The following is a 26545-nucleotide window of genomic DNA, read 5'->3' on the forward strand; positions in this document are numbered from 1 at the left end:
AGGGGCTGTGGAACCAAGAGCCAAACATGAAGTTGTGGGATTTTTTTTTTCAGTGATGCTAAATACATGTAGTATGTACTTTTTTCAGTTTAACAAAGCATTGCAAAAAAAGGTTGACATTTTCTTGGTGCCTTTTCTGCTACATGTGGAAAGATTTATATAGAAAGAACTTGTATTATATGTCACAGTGCAAGATACCTGTGTGCTGAAGCAGAACTTAAAAATGGCTTTGTAGTTGTTAACAGGTTAGTGAAGAGACTTGGGTGTTTGGGATTTTAGAATGGGACTTTGTTTGCTTGTTTTATTAAAACATGTGTTTTGTCCATAAAGTGACTGAGCAGCATGAGGGGCTTGAGGAGCCTAGAAAGATCTGTCCCCTTCTGTGGGGACTATATTAGACCTCTGAGTCATGAAGTCTTTGCATAGTAGGTGTCTGGTTACAAACCTTTTATGGGCCCTCCTCAGCTGGGATATCAGCATCTGCATTATAGCTCCCATCTATTCTTAGGTGGTATCAGAGCACAACTGAGCAGGCAAGGCAGAGAGAGAATTGCTTTCGTTTATGTAAAACCCTTCCCTGTTCTCAGTCTGTTTTTTCACACGTCTTTCTGTCTGCCCATCCTTCTGTCCTGCAGTGCCCTGTTGCTGCCTGTGAAAGTGGTACAACATGGCTTACAGTGTGACTCTGAATGGACCTGGACCCTGGGGCTTCCGACTGCAAGGAGGCAAGGACTTCAACATGCCCTTGACCATCTCCAGAGTAAGTGTGCAAAAAAACCTTGTTGAGCTGGTTTGGGTTGGAAAATAGCAGTCGTATGTACACTTTGACCTGGCCTAGCAGAACTGAAGATCTTTGCACCTAGGTGTGAATAAAGACAATATAATGTGAACTAGAAATGTGCCAGTTTGAAGTACAACCTGGCATTGATAATGCCTCAGGAAGACAGTTCTGGTTGGTATATTTGTATGGATGGCGATACTGTCCCTTTAAGTAAGCTTCCAGTTCTATTCTGTACAGTGTTGTCTCTTTTTCTGCTGGTAGGGGCCTCATGGGTGCAATCTGGGGGGAAGGGAATAGAACAACTCTGAATGGGAATATAGAATTATATTTCTAGAAAATAAACATGTAACTGCTTGTAAGTGTGTGAAGTCAGGTGTTAAAACTGAACAAAGACAGGGAGGTGTCCCCTCTTGTGATGGGGTGCAATAGCTGGATAAAAATTAGACATGTCAAGCAGAAGGCTCAGTAGTACTTAAAGTACTGTCTTAAATTATGCAGAAGCCTTCCATTTGCAGCTGACAAACAGCATGAATTTAATAATTAATTACTTGGTGTATCTGTCAATTACAGCCATGTATCTTCTAGCTGCCTTTTTCTTTTCTCTTCCCCTTGAAGCATTATTTTATGGTGTTGCAGTTCAGTACTCCTATTACCTGAATTAGCTCTGGTTCTTAAATATTTTTAACATTGAATGGTTTTCAGGAAATTTGTGTTTCCCTTACCTACTTTTCTCTTGTAAGACAGTTCTGTGTGATTTCTGGTAGCTCCCTTCTTCTTTCTTGTTTCTGACAGTCTCAAATGTGCTCCAGAATGTTCAGATCTTTCTAGAGAGGTCTTGGCTCCTCCACAAATCACCTGCACAAGGCTTATTTTGCAGTACAGTGACAAGAGAGGTTACTTACATAACAGTAAGAGAAATACCAGAATGATTTAATCAGACAAACAAGCAGAATGCAAATAAAAGGTCTGCTCCACTCAAAAATAATAATAAAAAAAGGCACCTACACTGCTTTTAAAACTATGTTGTTTTTTCTATAATGAAAAAATACAGTGTGTTAAGTTGTGGGCACAAAATATATGTCTCTGCAACAAATGTTATTCAAAGTCAGTTGGTGAATTTCTGAAATCTTAGCTATGCTGTTTCATATTTATGCTGTGAAACTGTATCATCTGATCTCTCTTGTTCTTATGCACATTATCTCTTTCTTGAAAGACAGAGCCATGTTTACCCTAATACTATGGTGATGAGACGTACTTTTCATAACTCCTTTTGCAGCATAGTAATTGCAAAGAAGGCTGCTCTGGCAGTTTTATCAAAAGCAAACAAGCAAAAGACAACCTAAAATATCCCCCATCCACAAAAATAAGCTCCCTTCATAAACTCAGAATAATTTTGCTCCTGCAAATAGTGTTGGTATTTCTTTTCTCATCCCACCCAAGCTAAGTACAAGAGGTGTCATATTTTTTTAGGTGTTTTCATGACACTTTGCAACACTGTATGGTGTTGATTATTTGCTTATAAGTCAGTCATCTCTAGAGTCTGTCAGCCATGGGCCAGGGCTGTAGCACTTGCAGAGTATGTGACACAATCAGTAATGAAAAGCCAATTGTTTCCCAAAGAGCTCATTGTCTCAGATTGTAATCTGTGGAAGTGTAAACACTATGCCCAAAGGCTGTATGATTCTCATGAGGCTTTTGAGAGCATAGGAGGAGCAGAAGTGAAACTGCAACAGCTGAATTCCCAGAGGTGTGGAGGAATTAGCTCTTCACTGAGCTGACTGCATTTTCAGCTGTAGCAGTGTCAGAAAACACTGCTAAGTGTTTTTAAACTCTTCCCAGTGAGGCCTTGTTTTTAGCTGGGACTACAGCTTTGGGATGGGATTGGATTTTAGAGCCTGCCTTATGAGGGCAGAAGCAGACATACAGAAATTAAAATAGCCTCTTTCCAGGGAAGCTGGGATAGTTATGCCTGCTGTTTGTGTTGTTTTTGATTGAAACACAGTGTAATACATGAATTTTGATGATAATCTATTTTTTTTCTTTGTCATCTATCGCATAAATATATCTCTAAACAGATCAGAAATTTCAGTCACAAGTGAGTTGACTTATGAACTCAGCCATAATTGCAGTCTTATTGAGGTGGGAAGAGGGAAGCTGTACTTACATTTTAAGATATTTCTGGTGGGGAGGAGAGGAGAGAAGATAACTGTGAGGAAAATCTCCTTCTTGGAAAGGGCACACAGCTCTAAATGTTGCTAGTGAATGCTGTACACCTATTTATGGACTGGTTTTGATCCACAGTTGCCCTGAGATTAGGCCTTCTGTGTGCAAGATGAGTCCTAAACTCCAAATACTTCAATTTAAAGAGTATTATAATTGCTTTTAATGTGCCATGGCAGATGTGCCATGGTCCTTTTGGCTACATGTGCACAGTGTCCCTCTAAGCCTGCAGACTGGGTTTGCATGCAGACATGTTCACTGTGCTCTGAGTGCCCCCAATTAATTAGATTGTCTGTGGGTGGGCCACAGAGAACAGAAGAATTCCTGCTTTTTCATGAAGGCTCTGCACTCTACTGTCATGCTGCAAGAGCACTGCCTCTAAGCTGCTGAGAAAAACGATGGAAAGAGTCTAACACAGCAGGGTTGTTCATCCTGTCTATAGTATTACACCAGGTTGTTTCCAAGCACCCTCCCAGACGAGGACACCAGAATTGTGCTGTTATGAAGCTAGCCCATGCATAGACACAAGGTGGGTACCTGTTGACCTGCACTCTGTCAGCCAGCCCTATACAATTCCCACCCACCTCACACTTTACCTGGAGAGCAGGGGAGAAATCCTGAAGGTCTTTGAAACCTGCTGAGAAAAGCACAGTACAGAAATGTGGGATTGCTAATGCTTCTGTTCAGGAAAAATGTTCTTAACACAGTGGATGAGTGAGGAAGGGAATTACACAGAGCTGTTTGGCATAACAGTTCACTTCTAAAGAAATCTTTAAAATGGTGTCTCAGACACTGTATTTTCTTCCATTCAGGTAGGCCCAGGTGATAAGCTCATTGCCGAATAGTCAACAGCATAATGCACAGGAGTCACAGTCAGTCAGCTGGATGACAGGTGAAGATGTGTTCCCCTGAAATGGATTGTTCTGCTTATCTGTTCTTTATCTAAAAATAAGTGCCTGACTAACATAGGGGATGGGAACAAGAAAACAGCAGACAAAAACAAATAGGGACGAGCGTGAAGCTCTGCAGCTTTCACACTCCTTTAACAATAGCATTGGGAAATCATCTGTAAACTATTTTTCCAGTCCCCACCCTGCAGACCATCCTACCCACTAGAAAAATATGAGATGTCAAATTCTGTTATGAGATGTCAAATTCTGTCATGAGTTGTCATGAGCAGGTAGCAGACATAGGAAAACAGTATTGGCAGACTTAATAAAGCTAAGCATCTGTCAGCCCTGCTGAAATGAATGAGACTTGCAGGTTGTTGGCAGTGCTAAGCACTGTCACCAGTGGGATGATCATATACATAAATCTGGTCTTTCCAAATTGATGTGGGCAGCAAAGCTGTTTATTTTCTCCTACTGCTTGAACTGTCTGGAAGCAACCAGAATTCATTAATTTTGTAGACCTAATCCTCTGTAAGAAGGCTTTTGGTCATAGTTAATTATCTAAGTGCTTGGTTGCCATGTTACCTAAGATGGTACGATTGTACATGGTTGTTTGCAATAACAGAACGTCTTCATATAGTTCCGAGTCTTTATTTCTGAACAGTAAACTTTTCTAGTGAGACAGGCTGGCTTGCAGGTGATGCAATGAGCTGAAAGGTGTGAAGGAGCAGCTGTTATCTGAGGTAGTGGAAATATTATCTAAATCACTGTGGTAATCGATACAGTTTTGTATTTCCTAATAGAGAGGTTTTTTAGCTACTTGGGTTCCAAATCAAAAGCCAGAGCCTGAAACAGGAGATCGTGTTTAAACAAAACAAAAACGTTGAATAAATACTTTTCTTTGAATGATTAAGTGATGAAACGGTTGAAATCTGTAAGTCCAGGGAGGGAAAATAGTAAACACTGCTACAAAAAGAATTAAATTAGCTGATCTGTATACTGACTCTGCTACAAGCAACCTGAAACAGCTTTTTGAGTCTGGGGGAAAACCCTGGTCTAGCATTTTGCAGTCAGTCTCTGCAGGAGCAGGAAGGTTTTTTTCTCAGTTGTTAGGCTCTTTCCTTTTATCAGCATCTCTTGCTGATTGCTTCCTGTCCCTCCTCCCCTCCCTAGCATACATATGCCAACCTCTGGCTGCCACTGCCTTTGCTTTAGAGGAGCTGTGTGAGAGTATTCATTTCCTGTGGGCTGTTGCCTATCAGTGCCTTACAACAGGCAGCTGAGGAGGCAGTCCCTCTTCACTTTTTTTCTTCTATTCTTGAATGAGGGGAAGCCTCAGATGATCTGGGTCAGGCTCTGTGCATTCTGCAGCTGTCCTTTGAATGGCCATGTGGTGCTGTACATAAACTGCAATCACAAAAATGCAGTTTGTCTGTATTGAGTGAACTGAAACAATTCAGCAAGTTCTCTTGAAGTGCTGGTACCACATCACCTGTTAAGCATCCACCTTTGGTGAATCAGACTGCTGAGTAGCTGTCCTAAAGCTGCAACTGCAGCTTTGAGAGGGTTTTTCTTAATCTCCAAATAAGTCCTTCACTATACCAAAAGCTATAGATTAGTATTTACAATAGTTGATATTCTACAAAACTAACAGATAAGTCTGATGTCTTCCAGAAGTCTAGGACTCTTCCTTTTAAACCATTACTCAGTAGAGATGTTTCCTTTTTCCTTTTAAGTTCAAATGACTGAGTCAACTTCTGAGAAGAAAGTGAGCCATTTAATATGACTGTATTATGCCTAGACAAACTGTAGTAATTTCTTATGCCTTAGCAGTTTCACATTCTTCCAACCTTCTTACAGTTTAACTCAAAACAGTTCCTTGTCAGTGGAAGGTTAAATACTTCCAGGCTAGATTTTCAGGACACTCTGAAACTTTACTATTTATTTTTTTGATAGAACAACTATTCTGTGGGCATCAGCATTTCTTTATGATAATCTGTTTAATTGGTTGATTACTTCTTGGGTAAGAGTCACCTCATCTGAAGTTATAGCATTGTGAATTTTATTACCTGCAATTATTTGTTATATGTACAAACAATGTCAGTATCCTAGGAGAGTGCCAGTTATCTGATGTGGTATGTTTGCTCTCAAACTAATTTGCAAGCCAGCTCTGGTATGTTTACAGCTACGTCAGAAATGATTGTATTTCTGTGAGCCTGAGCCCTACAAGTAACTCCTCAGCCTCCTGATTTGGTATTGTTTATTTGAGATATTCCAGTAGACAGCACCTGTACTATAAATGGCAGTTCAGTGGACAGGGCATTTGTATGATAAGGTTGCATGTCTCATCAAACACAAGTGTCATGTCTGTTCAGACAAGGAAAGAGGGAGCAAATTCTATATTTGCTTTCCATTTACATAATACTTGTTGGACCAGAGAAATCGGTCCTGGCACCTGGAGATCAAAAAATCCCAGTTTATCAGGGAGGCAGTTCAGGTCTCTGCTCTAAGTAAAACAGAGGTTTAAACATGGCTGTGCAGGTGCTCTTAGAGGTAAGGTGTTAATTATTCTGAGGTGGACAACATTTTCTGTCTTGATCAAAAATACTGTGTCAGGTCTGAGAAGTAATCCCAATGGATGTTTCACCAGAGCCACTAACACTTAAGAGAAGGTTTGATTTCAGCAAATACCCAATTTTGTATCCAAAGCAGTTCCAGCACAAGATGGGTTATTTTTCCCTTCTGGATAAACAGTCATGCTAGAAGTAAGAAACTTTTGTTTTCTTTCCTTGCAGAAAATATTCTGAAAAATCCATGAAGTTTGTTGTTGTAACTTTAAACTCAGATTTATTTGTTGAAGAGTGCTTTTATTACAATTTTATTTAAACTGTAGCATGGTAACACAATGGGATTTGAATGCACGTATGGTACTTGACAAAATAACTTTCAGGAACAGCATGTAGCCAGCTGCAGCTCTTGGTCAAATGATTTCTCCTTTAAATCAAGTAGATACTCAGAGCACAAGGCAGCCCCTCTTATCTGTTTGTGTGATTAAAGTAATCACTAAAGACTAAGTCCACTGCTGAAGGTCAGGGATATATAAGGAGTATTATGTGCTCTGCACAGATGCTGTGCAGGAATCATCTATTTAAGGCTGTGTTCTTCAGTTCTATCTGTTTTGAATTTCAGGAGAAACATAACACCCTGGTAGAATATAGGCCAGATAAATGTGAGTAATGGCCTGTAATAGCTGAGGTTCTGGTTTAAATGGTGCTAGATCATTAAACCTGGTGTTCTGACTGTTCAGATACAAGATACATATTCCATGGGTTTGAAACCCTTTCTTCATTTCACCTCCTAAATGCTTTTTAATTTGGAGTAGCTGAATCATCAATACTTGTGAGGGATTATCTGTGAAAAGAGCTCATTTTTTGAAATAACTGGGCTGAATAACATCTGTGCAATTTCTAGCTCAGTTAATAAAGTAACTTTGCAGCTTTCTTTCCTGCAAAAGAAAGAGAAATGCAGCTCTTCCCTTGAACAGGAGGCGTATAGTGTTAGCTGTGGGAAACATGGGCTCAAGACTGGTGAAAAACTGAGTTCACAACTGGGGTAACAGCAGGTCTTGTGGTTTTATGGAGGAGGGAGGAAAGGGTTTTCTTTACATGAGGAAACAGATCCACAACTCAAATTGGTTATGCTCCTTTTTCATTTGTTTTAAGATCTGACAGTGTGCCCTGGCAACTGGATAATGTGGTCTGACACATTGTTCAGTCTTTGACCTAGAGTTTACTTGTATGAGAATATAGCTGATGTAATGTTTCAGGAAGTCCTCAGATGTACATAATTATTATTGAAGTTAATAATTTTGCAGATCCTTTAGAATGAGTAAACATCAGGAGGTAGCCATTAAATTATGAATTTAAAGCTGCTGAACTGTTAGTGGTTTATAATTAAAATGCACAATAAGCTTTTTTTCAGATGGAACTTTTTATTAGTGTCTGATGTCTGAACTCTGTAAATGACTGTCTTAATAACACTGCAGATAACTCTGTCATTATCTCCATTCTGAATACATTATTGCAAAATATTCTCCAGTCACCGGAATACAAAGAGAAATTAGTTCTGCAAATACGTTATCATTAACTTTCTGTACTAGCAACAGCAGTTCCCATCTGGTTGTCTAATTAGTAGCATAAAGGGTATGTTATACTATAACTATCAAAAGTGTGGGTATTTAAATACAAAATAACGCCAACCTTGAGCAGCAATGTGGAAGTATGAAAATGGTGTACAAAATGGAATAGTCTTCACTATATTTTAGCTTTCATGGTGGGCTGCAGCTAGCTGAGAAGACAATCTCATGTAGCCAGTTGTGTGTAACTAGAAGTGTCTGCATGTGGGTGCCTGAGGTGCCACCATTTTAATGCATAACATAGCATTAAATAGTGTCCAGTGTAACATGAGATAATGCTCTTCTTTTCCACTGAGTTTGTTGCAAGATTAGCCAGGTAAATTATTAGTCTCTGTTAAAAGATCATGAGAAGGGCCGAGGAAAGAGGGAAATTTCTGTTGACAATTGCAGCTGCAAGTTTTGAGGATATAAATGAATTTAAAGCCTTGTCTGGCTATGTCAGCAATACTGTGCTGGTAGAAATGAATAATGCTAATTGGAAAAGAATGGTTTCTATGCACAGCATGTTAAAGGGCTATTTATTCTGTACTAGTGTAATTAAAGCCTTAATAAAAAGGTTACCTGAGAACAAAATATCCAAATAGGCTTTCTGTTACAGTTGTCTGAATTCCTAAATACTAATTTGGTAGAAGTATGCTATGATACTTAAATGACATACATTAATTAATAAAGAATTTCATTTTTGCTGGTACAGAGTAAGGACAAGGATTGCAATAAATGTGCTGTTAAGGCACATTGTGTTGACCCATAAGTCACGTTATGTATTTAAAAGCTAACAGTTATCACCTGTCAAAATGTGTTGCATAGATTGTGATTTTTTTAAATATTTTATTTATCTACTATCATAAAACTCAGGTCATAAAAGAAATAAAAGCTTGGTCACAAAAAGCTGACCCTGAAGCTTAGGTCAGCTTTACTGTTGGGTATCCTTTGGGGACAGTTCTAAAATCTTCTGGTTTTCAGATCCATGAATACTATATTTCCCTAAATGTAAAGCTGTTTGTGTTCTTCTTAGAAATTTACAGGAGAAAAAGCACACAATAAGTAGAGGGAAGAAGGTACCTGTAATCAGGTACCGTCAAAAATTCATTTTCAGCTTACACATGGCTCTAGATAATATCTTGAATGGGCTTCCTACAAGGTGACTCTTTGGTAGTGGTGGTTAGCAGCCATTTTCTAAAACGTCAATGAGATCTTGCTCTTCTTTTTGGAAGATGAAATGGGCCAAATGTCTTAAAGGCATGCAAATCCCCTGACAAGGGTAGAGTTACTTTCTGCACTTCCCACGTGCGTAGCTGGTGTTGTGATCATCCATGCCACAGGTGTTCAGTGCCTGGACATAGTGCATAAATAGGTTTTAACCTTTCTCCAAAATCCTTCCAAATACACTTGATTTGTAGCAATGGCAGCTGAGGATTAGGAGGAACACAGCCTTTCACATGGTCTCACCCTATTCCCACCTTTCCCTTACTCAGAGTCCAAATTCCAGCTTCTGGGCTATTTTGGCTCCATGCCTCTCTTGCTTAGCCATACCTAATACAGACATAAACCCTTATTCTTATTAAAAGTAGCAGGCTTAAGGGCACATGCTTACTTTAAGCAATTTATGGCTTCTCAGTTTGAAGCCAGCATTAGTGACAATTAGTCTTTTTGGCATGAATAAAAATATTTGCAATGCATTGTAGTACTTACTATACCTGGCTGGGGTGCCGTGCACACTCTTGAGAAGCCTCTGTGGAACTCTCATGCTATATTTAAAGCATCCAGTAACTTAGGAAGCTATTTTGAATTGGAACCAAAGCTACATTTACCTCAAGCTTCTGGAATGGGACATCTTATCCAAAACTCCAAAAATACTACATGTAACCCCAGATTCTGGTACATAGTGCCAAATCTGAATGCCCTGGTATTAGGGTGAGTTTGGGCTGCCTTTCCTTGATCCTGGGGGTCACTAGGACCTTCCTGTTCTATTTGAGAATGTCAGCATTCTCTCCTTACCTAATCATAGTGGGTTCAAAAATGGCTGAGGGCAGTTAGTACTATGGCAGGTGTTTAAAAAATAAAAAGTCAAAGTAAGATGGCTTTTTTCATGAGCAATGGCTAAGGTTAATTATTGTAGGAAAAAATTATTAGTCTTTCTGCTGATTTTTTTCTTTTGACTAGAATTGTAACCTAACCTACCATCAAAATTCCTTTCCTGTCTAAAAGATTCTTATCTCACTGTTTTGCTTAAATTAAGTAACAAATTCTGCAAGATTAAATCCTTCTGTCAACTGTACGGGGTGAGTGGATGAGGATCTCTCTATTACATGTGTGCTTTGCTTTCTTCATGACAAGAAGTGGTCAGCAGTCTGCAAGCATCATCAGTTGAGTAGACAGCAGCAAACCACATCTACCTGAACTGCAATCTCTTTCCTGTTTTGTTGCCAGCTGCTTGGTACTGCTTCTTTTCAGGGCAACACTTCTAAAATGGAAGCACATGCTGGTTTGCCATATAGTTCTCAGTAGTTCAGGCTGAGTACACAGAGTTGTAGGTATCAGACTGTTGGTACCTCACAGGAAGGGTGAACAGTTTATTGAGGTGCCAGAATTGTTTAGCTGTTTCACCCCTGAGGAATAGCAAAACTCTCCTCTCTTTTGGGGGAGGCTTTATCCCACCCTTGAGGGCTGTGTGCCTCAGCTGTAGCAGCTGTCTGCAAGGACAAGTACTGATGGCTCTTGGCATTAATCCTCACTCAATGTGAGATTTTTTCTCTGCTGTCTCCTCCTTCATGTGCCTTGGATGCTTATGAGGCATCTTTCCCTTTCCTCCTTTCCTTGCTCTATTCCCACATCCTGCCTCACCAACATGTGCTATCCTCTCTTTGCTACAGCTTTCAATGCTGTTCAGATTAAGTGCACTCAGAGTGGAGGAGCAAAAAGATGAAGACTGCATTTGGGAAGTAAAACACTTGGACCCTCCAAAAGGTGTGATCATGTCCTATAGATCCATGAAGGGACAGAGCAGGAATGTGGAGGAAGGAGCTGGCTAAATATGGTGCCACATGGAAGTTCATGACTGCTCTGTGTGAAGCTGGGGGGTTTCCTGTTTCTCTGATTACATGTGCTGCTGCATTAAATAGTCTTCTGTAGCCTCTGTTAAGGAACCCAGGCTGCAAATAATACCAATATCACTTCTGTGTTGACAACAGAGTGCATGTTCACAGACATTCCTGGAAGAGACTTTACTCCTTTTACAGCCAGACGTCCCATGGTCCACAAAAAGATGGATTTATTCTGCTCAGCAGCAATTCCCTTTCCCTACACATCTGTGCTCAATTTTCTTCATAGCAGTGGTTCCTCACTCTGCAAAGTGGCATCTTAGATAGTAATCTCCAACTTTTTCTTTGAAGAAAATATGCTGAGCATAGATAGTAAAACACATTAATATTCTTTTATATATATTTATATATATATATATATATATATATATATATATAAAAATTACAAACTGAGAACATTTCCATAAATTCCACATGCCAAAACATGGGGATTAAGTGGTGGTGAAGGGAAACAAAACAGAATAAACTTTTTTGAAGGTCTAGATAATTAGTGAATTAGTTCAGTTTTAATTTCACATCAGTTTTATCTAGACCCGATTCTTTCCTAGGAAGAATGAGAAAAAGTCTAAAGATTGATAATTTATATGAACAGGTTACTCTCTGGAAGAAAATTAAGTGCTTTAGGTTTTTTCCAGTGTGTGTGACTTGTCATGGAGGTTATCCCAACTTGTGGGAACATTCCTAGCAAAAAGAAGTGATCATCCCTTCCACATCATTGAAGACATATTTGCAGTGTGATTGACAAGATGAGGAGGTGGTATATAATTTCTATGCATGTCAAGGGACTGGCAGTGTATGAAACCAAAACTAGAACTTAGCTGCTTTATTTATCCCTTGAACAGATGCAGTACCAGCAGCTGCAGTAAGATCTTTTATACATTCCACCCACAATTCCCTGGAGTTCATGTGTCCTAAAGACAACCTGGAAAGGAGGCAGGACACTCTCTTGTACAGTATTACATTTTATAAGTACAGTGTGACATGTTGATCTTTCTCATAGGGGAAGAATTCCAGGCTGGATATGAGTTTCATGCCATTTGATTATATGGGTAGATGTCTTTATTTCTTGCTACTCTGAGTATTTAGCTCAAATGCTTAATTTGGTCTCTAAATTTTGTTTTATTAAAGCTCTTTATAGACTAGAAAGCAGTGCAAAGTAGTTTTATTATAATTTAGCCCTTATTTGTGTTATTAGCTGGACCTTTAATTAGTTTTATCTGAGGGAAGTATTGGTAAGAGGACTGGTAAACAATATTACTTCTTTTGTCTCCATTAAGTCTTGATCCTCCTCCACTGGTTTTGCAGAGATTGGATTGGGTTCCAATATTAAAAGCATCTCCAAGCTTAGGAGGCCAGGGAAGAGCTCTCACCATGTAGCTGGTTGTTAAGCCTCTTGGTTCAATGCATGGATAAAGGGTTTAGGTAGGAATAAACTTTCCTCGCTGGTGTTTAATTTTAGAACATCCACAGTGAATGTTCTGGCCTGGATGCCACAAGTCTTTAGTTTCAGTCTTCCCATAAAGCATCTTGGCTACTGTCTGAGACTATTTGTGCCGTACATCCACACCAGTGCGCTACTGCCCTTGGATACACTAATGCTGTGAAGAGAAATGTTTAGGAAATACTCTCTAAGATATTATCTTTTTCCACTGCAGACAACACAATTTTGCTGTAGCAAAATAGGGATCAGGAGCTATTGAGAAAAGCCCCCAAATTGCCAAGTTGTTTTTTTTTTTTTTTTTTAAATAAAGGGTACGTGCCATCTTTTGAAGCTGTTCATATCTTCTCACCAGTGCAGCAATGACAATAATGGGGTACTCAGTAAAAACTAATTTCTCAGTGTGTCAGGAGAGAAGCTTTTTTCTGGCTGAATTATAACACCTTAAAAGAGATGATGATGACCTCCTTGAAGAGGTGAATTTGAAACATCTAATTGTTTCTTAGTATTTATTTTAATATTTTCATCTATTTATTGAGTAAAGACATAATAATTAACATCTCCGAATTCCTAGGTTTATCTGTTAACAACAACAACAAATAATCAAGTAAAAGCACGTTTTAATAGAAAGATATTAAATCCTGAGAACAGATGAAAAAGACAGTGATTTGCAATGTCCTTAGTTCATTTTTAATTGAGCTCTTTTTTAGTTGGAACACAAAAGGTGTTCTCCCTATTTTCCCTACTGAGTGCCTACTGCCTGGGACCTGTATATTTATCTTTGGATTTTAATGGCCTAAGAAAACCCCTCTTTTTCTTTTTTTGCTTTTCTTTGACACCCATGATGAACAGATATTCCTGATTACATATACATATATCTATATATGTATCTTTTCTCTGCCATTTGTCACACCATTACTTACTTTTTGCCCAGTTTACCTTGCTTTGATACCAGAATAAGCAAAACCCAGGCTGTTTTGATGGTATCTTTTGACTTTTTGTGCAGCTTCATTCCAAGGACAAATAGCCGTTGGTTGGTTGTGCCTCTTGACACTTTCCTCCCTTTCTCTGCTGACTTGTCTCACTTCATAGTGCAAGTAGGTTGCACTGTGATAGTCCTCAATTCAATTAGGTAATGTAACAGAGAGAGTGCCATGGCCTCGTGTTCAAGGACAACTGCCTAGAAGTTGCACTTAAAAATTGATAATATGAATTTTAACATCCTCTTAACTTTGAAATATATCTTTGACTTCTGTGATCCTTGATATTGTCTTGAAGTCTTTTTTCTTCCCATTCTGACCTCTGACACCTCCCTAATCTGTTGTTTTGGTGTTTTTTGTGGTTTTTTTTAATGGTTAATTTTCATTGCAAAGACCAGCGAGAGAGACCAGGACAGGACATTATTTTTTTGTTTAAAATATACATTGTCCATTTTGGAAGAGGAGAAGACCATGTTACATGATATCCTTTTGTTGGCTTCATTCCAGCCCACTGTTATCCATTGTCTCAACATATACATAACAGTTTATATCCTCTAAGTAGAAACCAGAGGAACTACAAGACTGAGCAAACTGTGCAAATACTAGAAATGTAAGCATATATTCCAAGATAGTGAGGTTGTTAGCAAGCATTGTACATACTGATGGATAGCTAAGCTGCATGTGGAAATGGCTGGTAATTTTTTTCTATTGCTATCTTTCACTGACAAAGCATTGGACAATATTCTCTAGGACTAGGATGGTATTTTGAGATTTAAGTTTGGGTTAAGTAATGTCAAGACAAATGCCAGTTTGACAGAAGAGAGAACACTTTAAGCCTGTGTACTGGCATGGGACCATAAGGAAGAAGTTTGAAATCTTGCCTGGCAATTGTCCTTCTATAACAGTCCTTTTAGTCTGGTGAGCACAAGATTGATCTATTGTAATTTAAACAAGGAAATCCTGCTTCCACTTCACTGCTTGCTCACAATATTTACTCTGATATTTAGAACAGACCTAATTCATTTTTTGTTGCTCTGTATGTTACTTTAAATACATTGTGGTGCTGGTAGTTGGAAGGAATGTTCCCCCAGAGGGGTAAAAAAACCTCACAGCCAACTAAAAAACCCCAAAAAGCAAATTGTCAATAGAGTGAGAAATTACTGGACATTTAAAGAACCAAAGCTGTTCACCTCATAAAAGTTTAGTAGAATGTAATTAAAGAATTATTTTGGATTGGTATGTTTGAGAGTGAGCCTTAAGTTGCTGTGACATGGCCAATTCTTAATGTCAAATCCCCTCTTCCCCCTCTCCCCTAGTTTTATCAAAGTATGAAAGTCTTGACTGAGTGAGATGCTATTGTTGGCAAGCCTTTGATGGACACTCCTGGAATTTCATTGCAGGAGCCATGACTTCTGTTTTATCTGAAATCTCACTGGCTCTTGATGACAGACAAACTCTGTTTTTAGCATTGCACTGAAGGTCAGGCAAATGACTGGTTTCCAAATAGAGTAACTGAAGATACTGGAACAGATTTATTCCTGGTATAATTCCACTGGTTCTGTGAAGTTACAGGGGAATATATTCGTCAAGAGAGCCTTCAGAGTTGAAGGATAGTTCCAATCACTTGTGTATAAAAAGAGCTTGGAAAACGTACTATTTAACATAATGTTAAAATTCATCTGTAAGAGAATCCTATAGTCACTAAGATAGGGGCAATATTTTAGTTGGAATAAACTAATATGACTCCATTAAGGAGACTGACCACTGTGGAATGTAATTTTTTTCAGTATCTGAGAATCTAGCTCTGGCTTCTTTAATTACGAGTGAGGTTGAGGTTTTATAGCTGTGTAAATATTTTAGGACTAATCTAGGAAATGTGTGCACTGCCTAGGCTGCTTTCCTAGTTGCAGTTGGGATGATTCCATAATTTTTTACAGATCTTTAATTTTAGTTGCAGTATTGGCACTCAAGTCCATCAACTGACTATCAAGCAGACTGGTTAGATATTTTACTTAATTTTTGCAAATATACTGTGATCTTAATTCATACAGAAAGCAAAAACTGATTTTGCAGATGGAGGAAGAAAATGAAAACGAAATACTATACTATCATTGGGGTATTAGTAAAGGAATAATCAATGTCTTTGTAGAATGACGTTGCAAAGGTCAAAAGTACAAGGCAATGTGAAAAAATTTTTGTGGGAAAACATTGGCGAGATCACAACCACAGTGACATTTTCACATTGATTGTGGAAAGCAGAGGAGCAAATGTCATCTCATGGATGCAAGAAGTGAGTGTTGGCAGAGAGGTTTAGCTGTGGCTAATGAGGAGGAGCTTCCCATCTCCTACTTTGTGGGACTGAAATGGTCACTCTAGGCTGGGGACATAAAGTCATAGATCAGAGAGATCCTTTGGTGAAAGCTGTCACCTTCTATGCCATGTTGTCCCTGAAGGGCTAGGACTTCTTTGGTTACCAACATCCTGTGACACTGGGAGTTGGTGCAAAAATTCAAGATTTAAGTTTTTACAAAGAGAGCATGGTCAAAAATGGGAAAGAAATGTAATCCATGTTTTCTGTTTTATAAAACAGATTCAAGTATAATTTTTACAGTTATTTGATGGAAATGTATCCCTTAAAGCTCAAAGAGCATGTTTTAATAGTTTGGTCTTAATGTCCCCAAAAGGTTACACTTCAGTGAACTTAGAGGGGGCAAAATGTTTCTTTAATGACAGATAGTCAGACAATCATGAAGTTGCCATGACAATCAGAGAACTGTTGCCATGCCAAGGCAGGATTTCTTCAAATTGAGTTAGCTTTGACTCTAATGCTGTACCCCGAAGGCTCCACTTTCCCAAACCATTCACAACATATGCTTTTATAAATCCATCAAACCAGCCTGCACTTTTTCTATACCCTATGTTTTAATGTCAAAGCAAATCTATGTTCTACTTGTGGCACCTGCTGTGGCAAATACTTCAGCTACTTCAGGGGAGTTCTAAGCATACCACCATACTTAAAGTCCTGTCAACATAGCTGTGATAAAGACCCTTTGGAAAATGTATAGCTCCACCCTAAAATAATCATTTATCATAACTCATAAGGGAGAATTAATTGGCATTTAGTACATGTAATAATATGGATTAGTGCCCTTCATGAACAGGGCTGTGTATAAAAGCACAGGCCACCTAGAGGACTACTTTTTAACAAGGCAAAACAATTAATGTGACAAATAAACTCCACTTCTAAAAATATACTTAGGACAGTCAATATATTGCTGAGTGCTGTTGTACTAAATACTTTTAAGCCAGGCTTCAGCAACATCAATCTGTGTTACTAAATACAGAAAATTCTATCATAGCTCAAGACACAAATTTATATTAAAAATAAACTTTTTTCCAATATCAATACCAACAGAGTTTAGATGGTGGGTTAACAAAATGGTATGTTGTAATATTACTGTCCACTATGGAAATATATGCACTATGCATTCATAAATACTTTGTCTATAGCTTATGCAGAAACATACAAATTCATCAGGTTTTTGGCACATTAACATATTGTGACTGTATTTGAGCATCTGCACTATATACACATGGATGATGTTTCCCGGTTGATTGTTCTATTTATTACAGAAAGCTAGAAGGGGAGTGAAAAGTTTTAAGGGGAAAAAAAAGTTATTTTCTTAGTATTCATTCATGTTTACTTCAGAAGATTCTGTAGTCATCCTTTCTTCCCAGTGGGATAAGTGTACAACTCTGAAATCCAGTCTCTCCTACATCCATTATATGTATATATTTTTTTAATGGATCTCTGTGCTCCATAGGTTGTCATGACAAGGAGATGCTGAACTGAACTACAGACAAAGTTACACAGATCCTTTTGATCCTGTGGAGTATTTTTCTGACTTTCTGCCACTAACATGGGCTGGTTGTCTGCATTCTGCCAGCAAAGGCAACTTCAAACTTTAATTTCTATGATTTAAGCTCGTATGTCATTCAAAAATTGCAAAGGTAGTGTGCTCTGAGTGTCTACACTGGAGCAGAAGACGACTCTGGTACAAAGAGGAAGGTGTGTTACACATTGACTTGGCAAAATGGCAAGTTATATGTGAGTCTCTTTTGTGAAGTATTTGCTCTGGCCCTAGCCATAGTCATTAGAGAGGGTTCCCAGATGTAAGGGTGAAATGGACTCACAAGTTCTTACTTTGATAAGAAAAGGAGGGAGGTTGCTTTTTGGGACAGGAGCATCAGGCTGCCTGTTGTCCTTAATTTTACTTCCATACTCATAAAACCCACATGAACATAAAACTACAGAGGGAATAGAAGAGCTTTTAAAACTTTATTGTAAATTCAAGTTATATTTTCTGAATGTGATTTAAAACAAAATCATTGATGTCGTGCCTGAGGTGAAAATGAACACTCTGATTTACCATTGCCTGGCAGTTATGAAGGCATTTGTAGTGCAAAGCAATTAACAGAGGAACTGAAATATTTGCATTTCCACTGAAGAGAATAAATTTGTGCAAAGTAATGGGGAGTTGGGACCATAATATTTTTGCTCCACTGAAGTTTTATTTCTAGTGTGTTGTCAGGACAGAAAAAGTTCTCTGGTTCTGCAAGAGAAATGGGCTGGGGTCACAGGAAGAATGTGCACAATAGAATTAATTTCCTGCATGAGACTCCTTGACTCACTAACTTTTACAGCAGCTTTATTCACATCTTACTTGGGGAAGGTACTTGAAATAAAGCAGTTTCAGAAGCTGCTAATCTCAGAGCAGTTCTATTCTTTGTCCTTCATTCTTTAGAAGTATTTAACCACTTTGGATATTCACACTTTCAGTTCTGGATTTTGGTTTTTTGCTTTGGTTTGGTTTGTTTTGGTCTTTTTCCCCTGAGAGTTGATTATCAATGTACCCACTGATATAAGCACAAGGCTTTTTAATTACACACTGATATACCATAAACAGCACACAGCCTTCTTATCAATTTTTACATAAGATGGGCATGACTTTGTGTCATATCTCAGTTGCAGCCAGCAAAGGCTTAGCTTGACAGCCTAGTGCTTTTTTTCCTTCTGGATGATTGCATTGCACATTCTTACAGGGTCATGCATGATAAAAAAGGATAAGGGGCCTTCAGAGAGCCTCGACCAACACGTTATTGTCTGTGGAGCTTTTACCTCTGCACTGTCAATGCAAATCTGTTCACAGAGGCTGCAACAGATGCTAGAAATATTACGTAGACTGCAGAGCAAAGTAGCATAGAGCTTGAAATCCATGCTTTCATATCAATTCTGTTTGTCTCTGGTATTCACAGAGAGCAGCAGATGAGATAATCTTAGACGTTTTGAAGTGGAGAATATCTTGTTCTTCTCTGACATAGCAAGAAACTTATTTTACAAGTTTTCTCTTTCTCTTATGTCTCAGCTTCTCTTATTTTTCTTTTCTTGTTTGTATTTTTATAAGGAACTTATTTAAATGCCTGGATGATTTGTTTGTACCAGTCTCCTGTGTCATTTGCCCAAAATCTTGTTTGATGTCTTGTTGTGTCACTGTGAAAGATGCTGATTCTTTATTTTCCATACTTGTATTACCCTGAAGTACAGAGGCAGGGAAGGTCTGGGCCCCTTTACACTGGGTACTCCGAGTGTGTGGGAGAGCCTTTGGTTCCTCACTGTTTAAAACCAGAGAATTTCCTCCAATTCCTGCTGTATCCCATGTCAAAGACCACTAGGTGAATCTAGGCTTTTATGTTTTCCCTGAGTGGTTGATGCATATAGCTTTGATATCAGCTACTGTCTATGCTTCGTATTTTCCTCGGGAGTCTCTCCAGTTTGATAAAATTTTGCATTTAAAATGCTATTTCTAGTAGTGAATGTTCAGGCATGAACATCATAACATTCCTCATGAAATTAGTTCAGTCTTCATGCAGGACAGAATAGTAGGAGTCTTTTTCTAGTTCTTACTTTGGATAGCTGTTGAAGAATAATGTCATGAAATATTTCCTTTCTTGACATAGAATAGGAGGTAACTGGGAAATTCCTTTCACTTGAATGTGTGCTGGACTGAATATGACCCAGAAGACTGACTAGTATGATCTGGAATTAAGGAGGTATTTTCTGAGGATTTTATATAGGGGATGGATGAAAAGTGTGAGCAGAAGGTAGAGGGTGAATTTCTTTCAATGCTGAAAACGATACAAAAATGCAGGGGGGAAGGCCATTCAGGAGAAAGTGCCTGTCACCAGCTGAGACAACCAGATGGACATAATATGTGGTACTATTTAAAACAGGTCTGCTAAAATTTTGGGAGCATCTTTGGATTTTATTAGGCAGTTTCATGTAAAATGCATGTGTTGCTCTTGTATCATTTACGTATGCAATCTTATAGTTTCTTCAAGGGCTGTATAATTCTATAAATAGAAGACCCATCCCAGGATAAAGAGAGATTACGAATATGGCTCCATTTGGCACTTTTGTCTGCCCTGGAATCTTCCCAGCTGTCCAATAACCATCGAAGCATTCCTTATTTTCATTTATTTCCGCTTCCTGGTGTCTGAAGTAAAGGCCGCCTGTTTGTTAAATAGCTGCATATTCACTTTGAGAAATGTTTTCTGCTGCCATTGCAGTTGTTACAGCATTGGTGTTGATCCCATCAAAGTTCCAGCACTGACAGTTTTTAAATATTTTCTCTGCAAACATGATTAATGAAACTAAGCAAGGTTACCAAACAAGATGTTGTAAGAGGAAGAAGGATATTAAAAAAAAGAAAACAGATAAAAAATGAAACTAGAGAGAGTGGCCAAGATCAAACTCTGACAACATATTAAAACTCAAAAATGCCTACAAACTTTGTTTCCATGTGGGTGTACAGCTCTGAAAAATATCACTGTAAATGTAACTGCCTAGAACAGAGAACTTTCATAATTCCATCAGTTATAATAATGTCTGAATCTGAGATTTGCATGCTGGTATTAGGGAATACATCAATCTGCTTTATAGTAATTTTTTTCTTTATGCAGTTCAAAATGTCACTTTAGTTTAGTCATTCAGATGTTTGCTTGATGAAAAAATACAGTGATGTAGCTCATTGTCCTGCAGTTTAAATAAGTCCTCATTTGACATCAAAGTGGAGGGGTTAATTAAATTTTTTTCTGTGTTCCTTTCATTCCTTATTTGTATCAGGCAAATAATGTTTTCACTAGCAGCCAGAATCCCTATTAAAGTAACTGTCATATTTTCTCATCTATACAATTCATTGTTCAGCAGTTTGTTTGGTGCCAAATGAAGGGAAAAAGACAACCTGGACACAGAAAGGCATACTACCTTAGGCCTTCTGAAATTCTTTCTTGGTTAAATGACAACTTTCTTGCTGCCTCTTCCAAACCAATTATTTTGACATGCTCCATTGCAGAAGACAGTGTCTAATGTAGCCAAGGAAAATACTGTTAAGGCAAATTCTGAACTTGATTGCATTCCTTCCATGGATTTAAATAGATGTCCTGTGAACATTTATTCCTTAACAAAATACACAACCAGATTATCATAATTAGCATGTTTACTCTGGAACAGGAGAGGAAAATTTCTAATTTGGACAAGCAGAGTTTAGAAACTCATTGTGACTAGGTATGGAGCTCATTACAGCCTCTGCTTGCAGAGAAAAATGTCTGCACTTATCATTAAAGAAATTAAAGATAAAAGTACAACTTTGAAATAGAAATGAGGCACCCTGCAGATTAATTCTGTTACTTCTGCGTAAGTTACGCAGCCTAATGATCCTTAAGGAGCTATGCTCTGAACTGAGCATGAAGGCATATCTTAAACTAAGAATCAGAAGCATATTCTTCTCTCTGAAGCCTGCTTAAGTATCCCAAGCAGGCTAATGATGGTTTTCACTCAATTTATGCTCCTAACTTCTGTTACCTAAGAATATTTATTAGATATGAATGTTTCACCCGTTTTGGAATACTCACACTAAGTTCCTAAAGCATTGATGGTGCTACCAAACTGGTAGAAATACTTGATGTTTCCACGTACAGGTAGTCACCTGAAAGAAATAGGAATGTACAGAGGAGTGAGAGTTGGGGGTCAGCATCTTCAAAGCCTTTCTTAAAACACTCCATTTAAACATGTGTGCTCTGGAAGAAAAACACTGTCCTGTCTTGCTGCTTACCCCAGTAAGTGATGAACACCAAATCTAGATGAGATCAAACAGGAAAGAAGCAGAATACCCAAAAAGGAATTGGCAGAAATGTTGATCCCCAAGTTAACAGGTAAAAGTACCACTAACCAGCAATATCAGTAGCACAGGCAGATCTGCAGGATGGTTTTTGCAGGGGCCTTTTGGTTTGGCAGAAAGTTCATTCACAATTGATGGGTGCCCACTTTGCTTTCTGTAATTGAAATGATGGATGTTTTCAATTGAGTCTCTGGAGTGTAGCACAAAATAAAGTTGAAGGATGTATTAAGATGGGATATTTCTTAGCATTCCCAATGAGACTGAAAGCTTTCTAACCCTCACTTGTTAATCAGCAGGGTGAGCAGCACAGAAGGGGAAGGGCTGTCCATAACAGGCTGCCAGCTGGAGAGGAAACTCTGATCAGGCTTCTCTTCTTGCCTTAATACCTTCTTTCAGGTGCCACTTATGATCATGGGCTTTGCAAGTTGGAATCCCCTTCCACACACACCTGTGGTACTGGGTAACTCCACAAGGAATTCAAAACATGTCAGCACAAACAAGGCTGCAGAAAATACAAATAGAAAGCCAGTACCTTATCCAAAGATAATTGAGGCTCCACACACTCTGCTGAATTAAGAATTGTGAGATGGCAGACTCCTGCCTTTCTCTAGAATGAAATATCCCCAAGAACAGCTCTTCCTCTAGTTGTTGGGAATTTTTGAATCAAGTTTCAGTCTGAAACTTGGGCATAAACATAGAAGACATGGTGCAATAGAGGTGAGTGGCATTGTTTGGATCTTCCAATTCAAGATCACTTTAAATGAAGAGCCATTCACCATAGGCAAATATTTACTAGCTGAGGTCTTTAATAACCTTCTTCTAAAGCTGCTTATGGCTTCTGAACTTTATGGGATGTTCGTGTTAAAACCATATTTTAGTACATAAGCATTTGGCTCATAAACAGTAATTGTGTTTAATGAAGACTTTCGGTAAATTTTCATAACATAATGTCTTTTTTTGTGTGTGTAATGTTTTGTAAAAGATATTTACTCCCAATTCCCCCAGGTGCAGGCTGGGAAGGGGAGCAGTACTCTATGGGGAAAGAAGACTCTCAGCCTAGGTTACCTTTGTGTATAGCACAGCCAGCTGATCTGACTTCTTTTTGACCAGAAATTAAACAAACATTATTAGTTGAACCAAAAATCAGTGTATCTTTTGCAATAAGTGATACTTCTTCCATCTTAGTAATTTGATTTTTTTTTTTAATTTTGAGTCTTTAAATAGCCTTAACTACAGACAGTGCAGACAGTATCTTGCAACAATTCATTTCTATTATTTTATTTTGTCTGTAAACAGGAAGGCTTTCTAAAGTCACATAAATTTTTTTATTGGAGAGTTATGGAAAGTACTGCTTGCAAAAAACCCACAGAAAAATCACTTTTTGAAAACTTGTCAGCTTAATTCTGCTCTGTGCTCTGAAGCCACTGAAAAATGTGTAGGAAGGTACTGCACTTATGCAAGGCGGGATTCTAAAGCTAATAGATGTCAAATTCACTAGAGAGATGCTTTTACCTTCCGGAACCATCCATGTCACTGCTTTGTTCTTTATCAAATAACATCATGAGTATGTGTGTGTTCTTATATTATGCAAGCTCTCAGTGGGAAATCTTTGTAAATTGCTGTACCCAATACTTTAATGGCTTAAAATGCTCAAAACCAGCATTGGCATCATCATACTATTAATAAAGTTCAATCCTTGTCCTCATGAATAGCCCAATTCCTCCTCAGAGATGCTTTCATTTTTGAAAATAAGGAAAATCAAGATACTTCCTCTTTAAAAGTTCAGGTTATGTTACTTTAACATAACAATCTTCAACATAACATGATTTCCCTTTTAGATTTGAGATTATATCAATATGTTCAGATTATTTCCTGTTAAACAAACATGGTTCCTGTGGCTTACCAAGGGCCTCTCTGTGTTCAACTGAACACCGCTAGGAAAACCAAGTTTAAGTAATTACATTTTAACTGGTACAACAAACATCTTCAATCTCTACCATTTCCTAGCTTCCTGAAACATCCAAATGTTTATGTACCTGTTAAATGTGTTAAAAATTTGTTTTACTTGCTACATCTTTAAATTCCCAAGGATCCTGCAGGGATGCCTGGTGGGATGTCATGTTATGCACTAAATGTGAAACAGCCTGTTACAGAAGAAATTGGCATTGCACTTTCTCAGGGGAACTTTGCTTCTATTCTGTTTTATTCACTTTGATCTTAAAAAGAATTCTTCATTCTCTGAAGTGTGAAGCCTGTGCTTTTGTTTATTCTCTCACAGAGCTTCGATGAATGCTCCAGGTAAAAATCAGTTTTTGCTGTGAATAAAGAAGGTGTTTAGGGAGGCATTGATGCTGTATCCTGGCAGCTTAATGCTGGGCCCTCCACTTGGAACAGTTTCAGGTTGGGCACTGTGGCCTCTTAAAGCCTTAGATGTGGAAGTAAGGGCATGATAGCAAGTGTAGTTCCTGCAAATTTAGTTCTGCTTCAGCACCTCTGTCACTGTGGACATGTGTTACATCTCATTTTCCTTCATACAGCTGCCAGCTGGTGTGCACTATGCTGGTCTACCCTCTGTAGGTGAAGCACAAAGCTCAGTACTAAATACTTCTGCACTAGAGACAGGACTGCTGTTTGCTGGGTCAAACTGGCAGCTTGTATTTTAGTGAGCAGAAGAACAACTCCCCTGGTAATCTGGTGGCCAGAAACAAAGAGAACTCAAACAAATGCATTCAAAGAATAATTAAATCTAAACCTGCATCCATTTAATAAGTACCCTAATTTACAAGCATGCAGGAGCAGAAGAGTCACTTACACATCAGTCATATCTGTGCCAGAACCTAAGGACTTGCTCAAAGCTATTTTGGGTTGCTTAATATCAGAAGTGGCTGAAGGCACTAACTGCCAAACTGAGTCTCTCAGCATTGTCTCAAATGCCCTTTTAGTCAGGCCTTATTGTTGCTGGACCAACCAAAAGCCCTTCAAAGTTATAAAGCATCATGATCTTAGTTACATACAATGAGATACATTAAGCAGAATGACCTTGAAAAAAAGAAAATCTTACCATAGTGGCCAATAGCAAGACATAAACCCCTCAGTTTATTGCTAATGGTTGTAGGGGGAGACAAGACAAATTGTGTTTCTGTGAGCAGGTTAAAAAGCTGCACAGCATGTAGAATTCAAGAAGCTGAAAATAAAGCAGGCAATATTGATGACTGAGATCTGTCTGCTTGAAACACAGAAAAACATCCCACCTTATACAACTGCCTTAAAATGACTTCAAATTTGAAAAGGAGAAGCAGGGAAGAGGATGGGGAACCTTTGAAGAAACTTGGCTGTTCTGATCCTGCAGGCACTTGGAAGCTGTGTGTATATTTGCTGCAGGGGATCTCCTGTGGAAGCTGACAGATCAGCTAGCTCACACATGGGGGCTGCCAGAATACTAAGAATCAGTACCTCAGTTTTATTCCTGGTTTTGATTTGCATTCAGGTTCTTGAACTCCTGGATACCAAATGAGAACTCAGTCACTTGGTTCTCAAAACCTGTTGTAACAGAACAATCAGCATTTGTCCTTACATGACTCACCTCTTTGTTTTCATTTAATTCCTGTGAGATACACAGCACACACTTGGCACAGTGTGTGATGCTAGCTGAGAACAGACTAAATACCTCCAACAGATACATTTGGATAAAGACTGGGAGAAGAGATATTATTGTTAGTCATACCATATGACTTCACACAATATGAAGAGCTGTGTAACCTTCTAGTTACACCAACACATCTTATTAAAAAGCCACATCCACTCTTTTACTGTCATCTGTATAGTTGGTGTGACATAGAGCAGTCATGCTTCTAACAAGCTAATCTCCAAAGTCCACAATATTGGAGTTTTTTTCTTTATTTTTTACAAAGGATTTAAACTTTTCCATCAGACAATGTGGAGGTGGGGCAGGGAATGAAATGATCGTGCAAATAGGAACAGGTGTATTCACACTGCCTCTCAAAACATCCCCCAAAGCCTTGCCTAGGGCAATTCCCTAAACATGCCTATATGCTTCCTTTCATTTCACAGCTGAAAGTCTTTTACATTTGGCTTATTTTCATCACCTGAGTCTAGTTAGCTTGGCAGGAAGGGCCATCATCTGTCTGTCTTCTTCCTTGAAGAGACTTTATATTGTGCATGAAAAGCAGGCTGGTGAGTGATGTTATGTGTAAGGGAAATTTTTGGTGTTAATCAAGGTGGCATTGTTCCAGCCTGGCTTGGCACTCCTGAGAATGAGGTAAGCTGGCTGGTTGGAGTGTCCCCAGCCCTTCTGCTGTTGGAGTACACATTTCAGCACAGGATGTCCTGAGTTGGAAGTGCTTTACTGTTCATCCCACAAAATCTCTGTGCTGCTGTGATTCCTGGTACCCAAGAGAGGTAGATTAGAGCTATTTTGGGTGTTCTCACATGTTTTGTAATCGCTCTTCCTAGCTACAGATGAAGCAGAGCCTGAGAGGCCACTTCAGAATGTCTTTGCAGCTTGCCAGTGCAGCTCTGTTTAGTGTTAATGGAATCTCTTCAGGGTGTCTGTGGCATATTTTGCGCATGCCATGAGTGTTCATTTAAGGCAGTTCTTGTTGCCTTATGGAAAATAAAAAGAAAAAGCCAAACCAAAGCAATAAAAGAAACACCACAGAAAGGAGAACAACAGAAAAAAGCCA

The 26545-nt window shown here is 38.6% G+C and overlaps 1 protein-coding gene across 4 annotated transcripts in view; it reads left to right on the plus strand.

The window, feature by feature from the left end:
• The first annotated feature begins 490 nt into the window (after nt 1–490).
• The window catches only part of LDB3 (LIM domain binding 3), a 107054-nt gene continuing 80999 nt past the window's right edge, over nt 491–26545 (plus strand). For 2 of the 4 annotated variants that reach the window (XM_030951397.1, XM_030951395.1), the window contains exons 1-2: nt 509–533; nt 636–760. In XM_030951397.1, coding sequence (XP_030807257.1) covers nt 668–760 — 93 coding nt within the window. In that variant the 5' untranslated portion in view covers nt 509–533; nt 636–667. The other 2 variants (XM_030951396.1, XM_030951394.1) reach the window with 2 other exon arrangements.

The sequence above is a fragment of the Camarhynchus parvulus genome, chromosome 6, assembly GCF_901933205.1.
Source record: "Camarhynchus parvulus chromosome 6, STF_HiC, whole genome shotgun sequence".
Taxonomy (NCBI): Eukaryota; Metazoa; Chordata; class Aves; order Passeriformes; family Thraupidae; genus Camarhynchus; species Camarhynchus parvulus.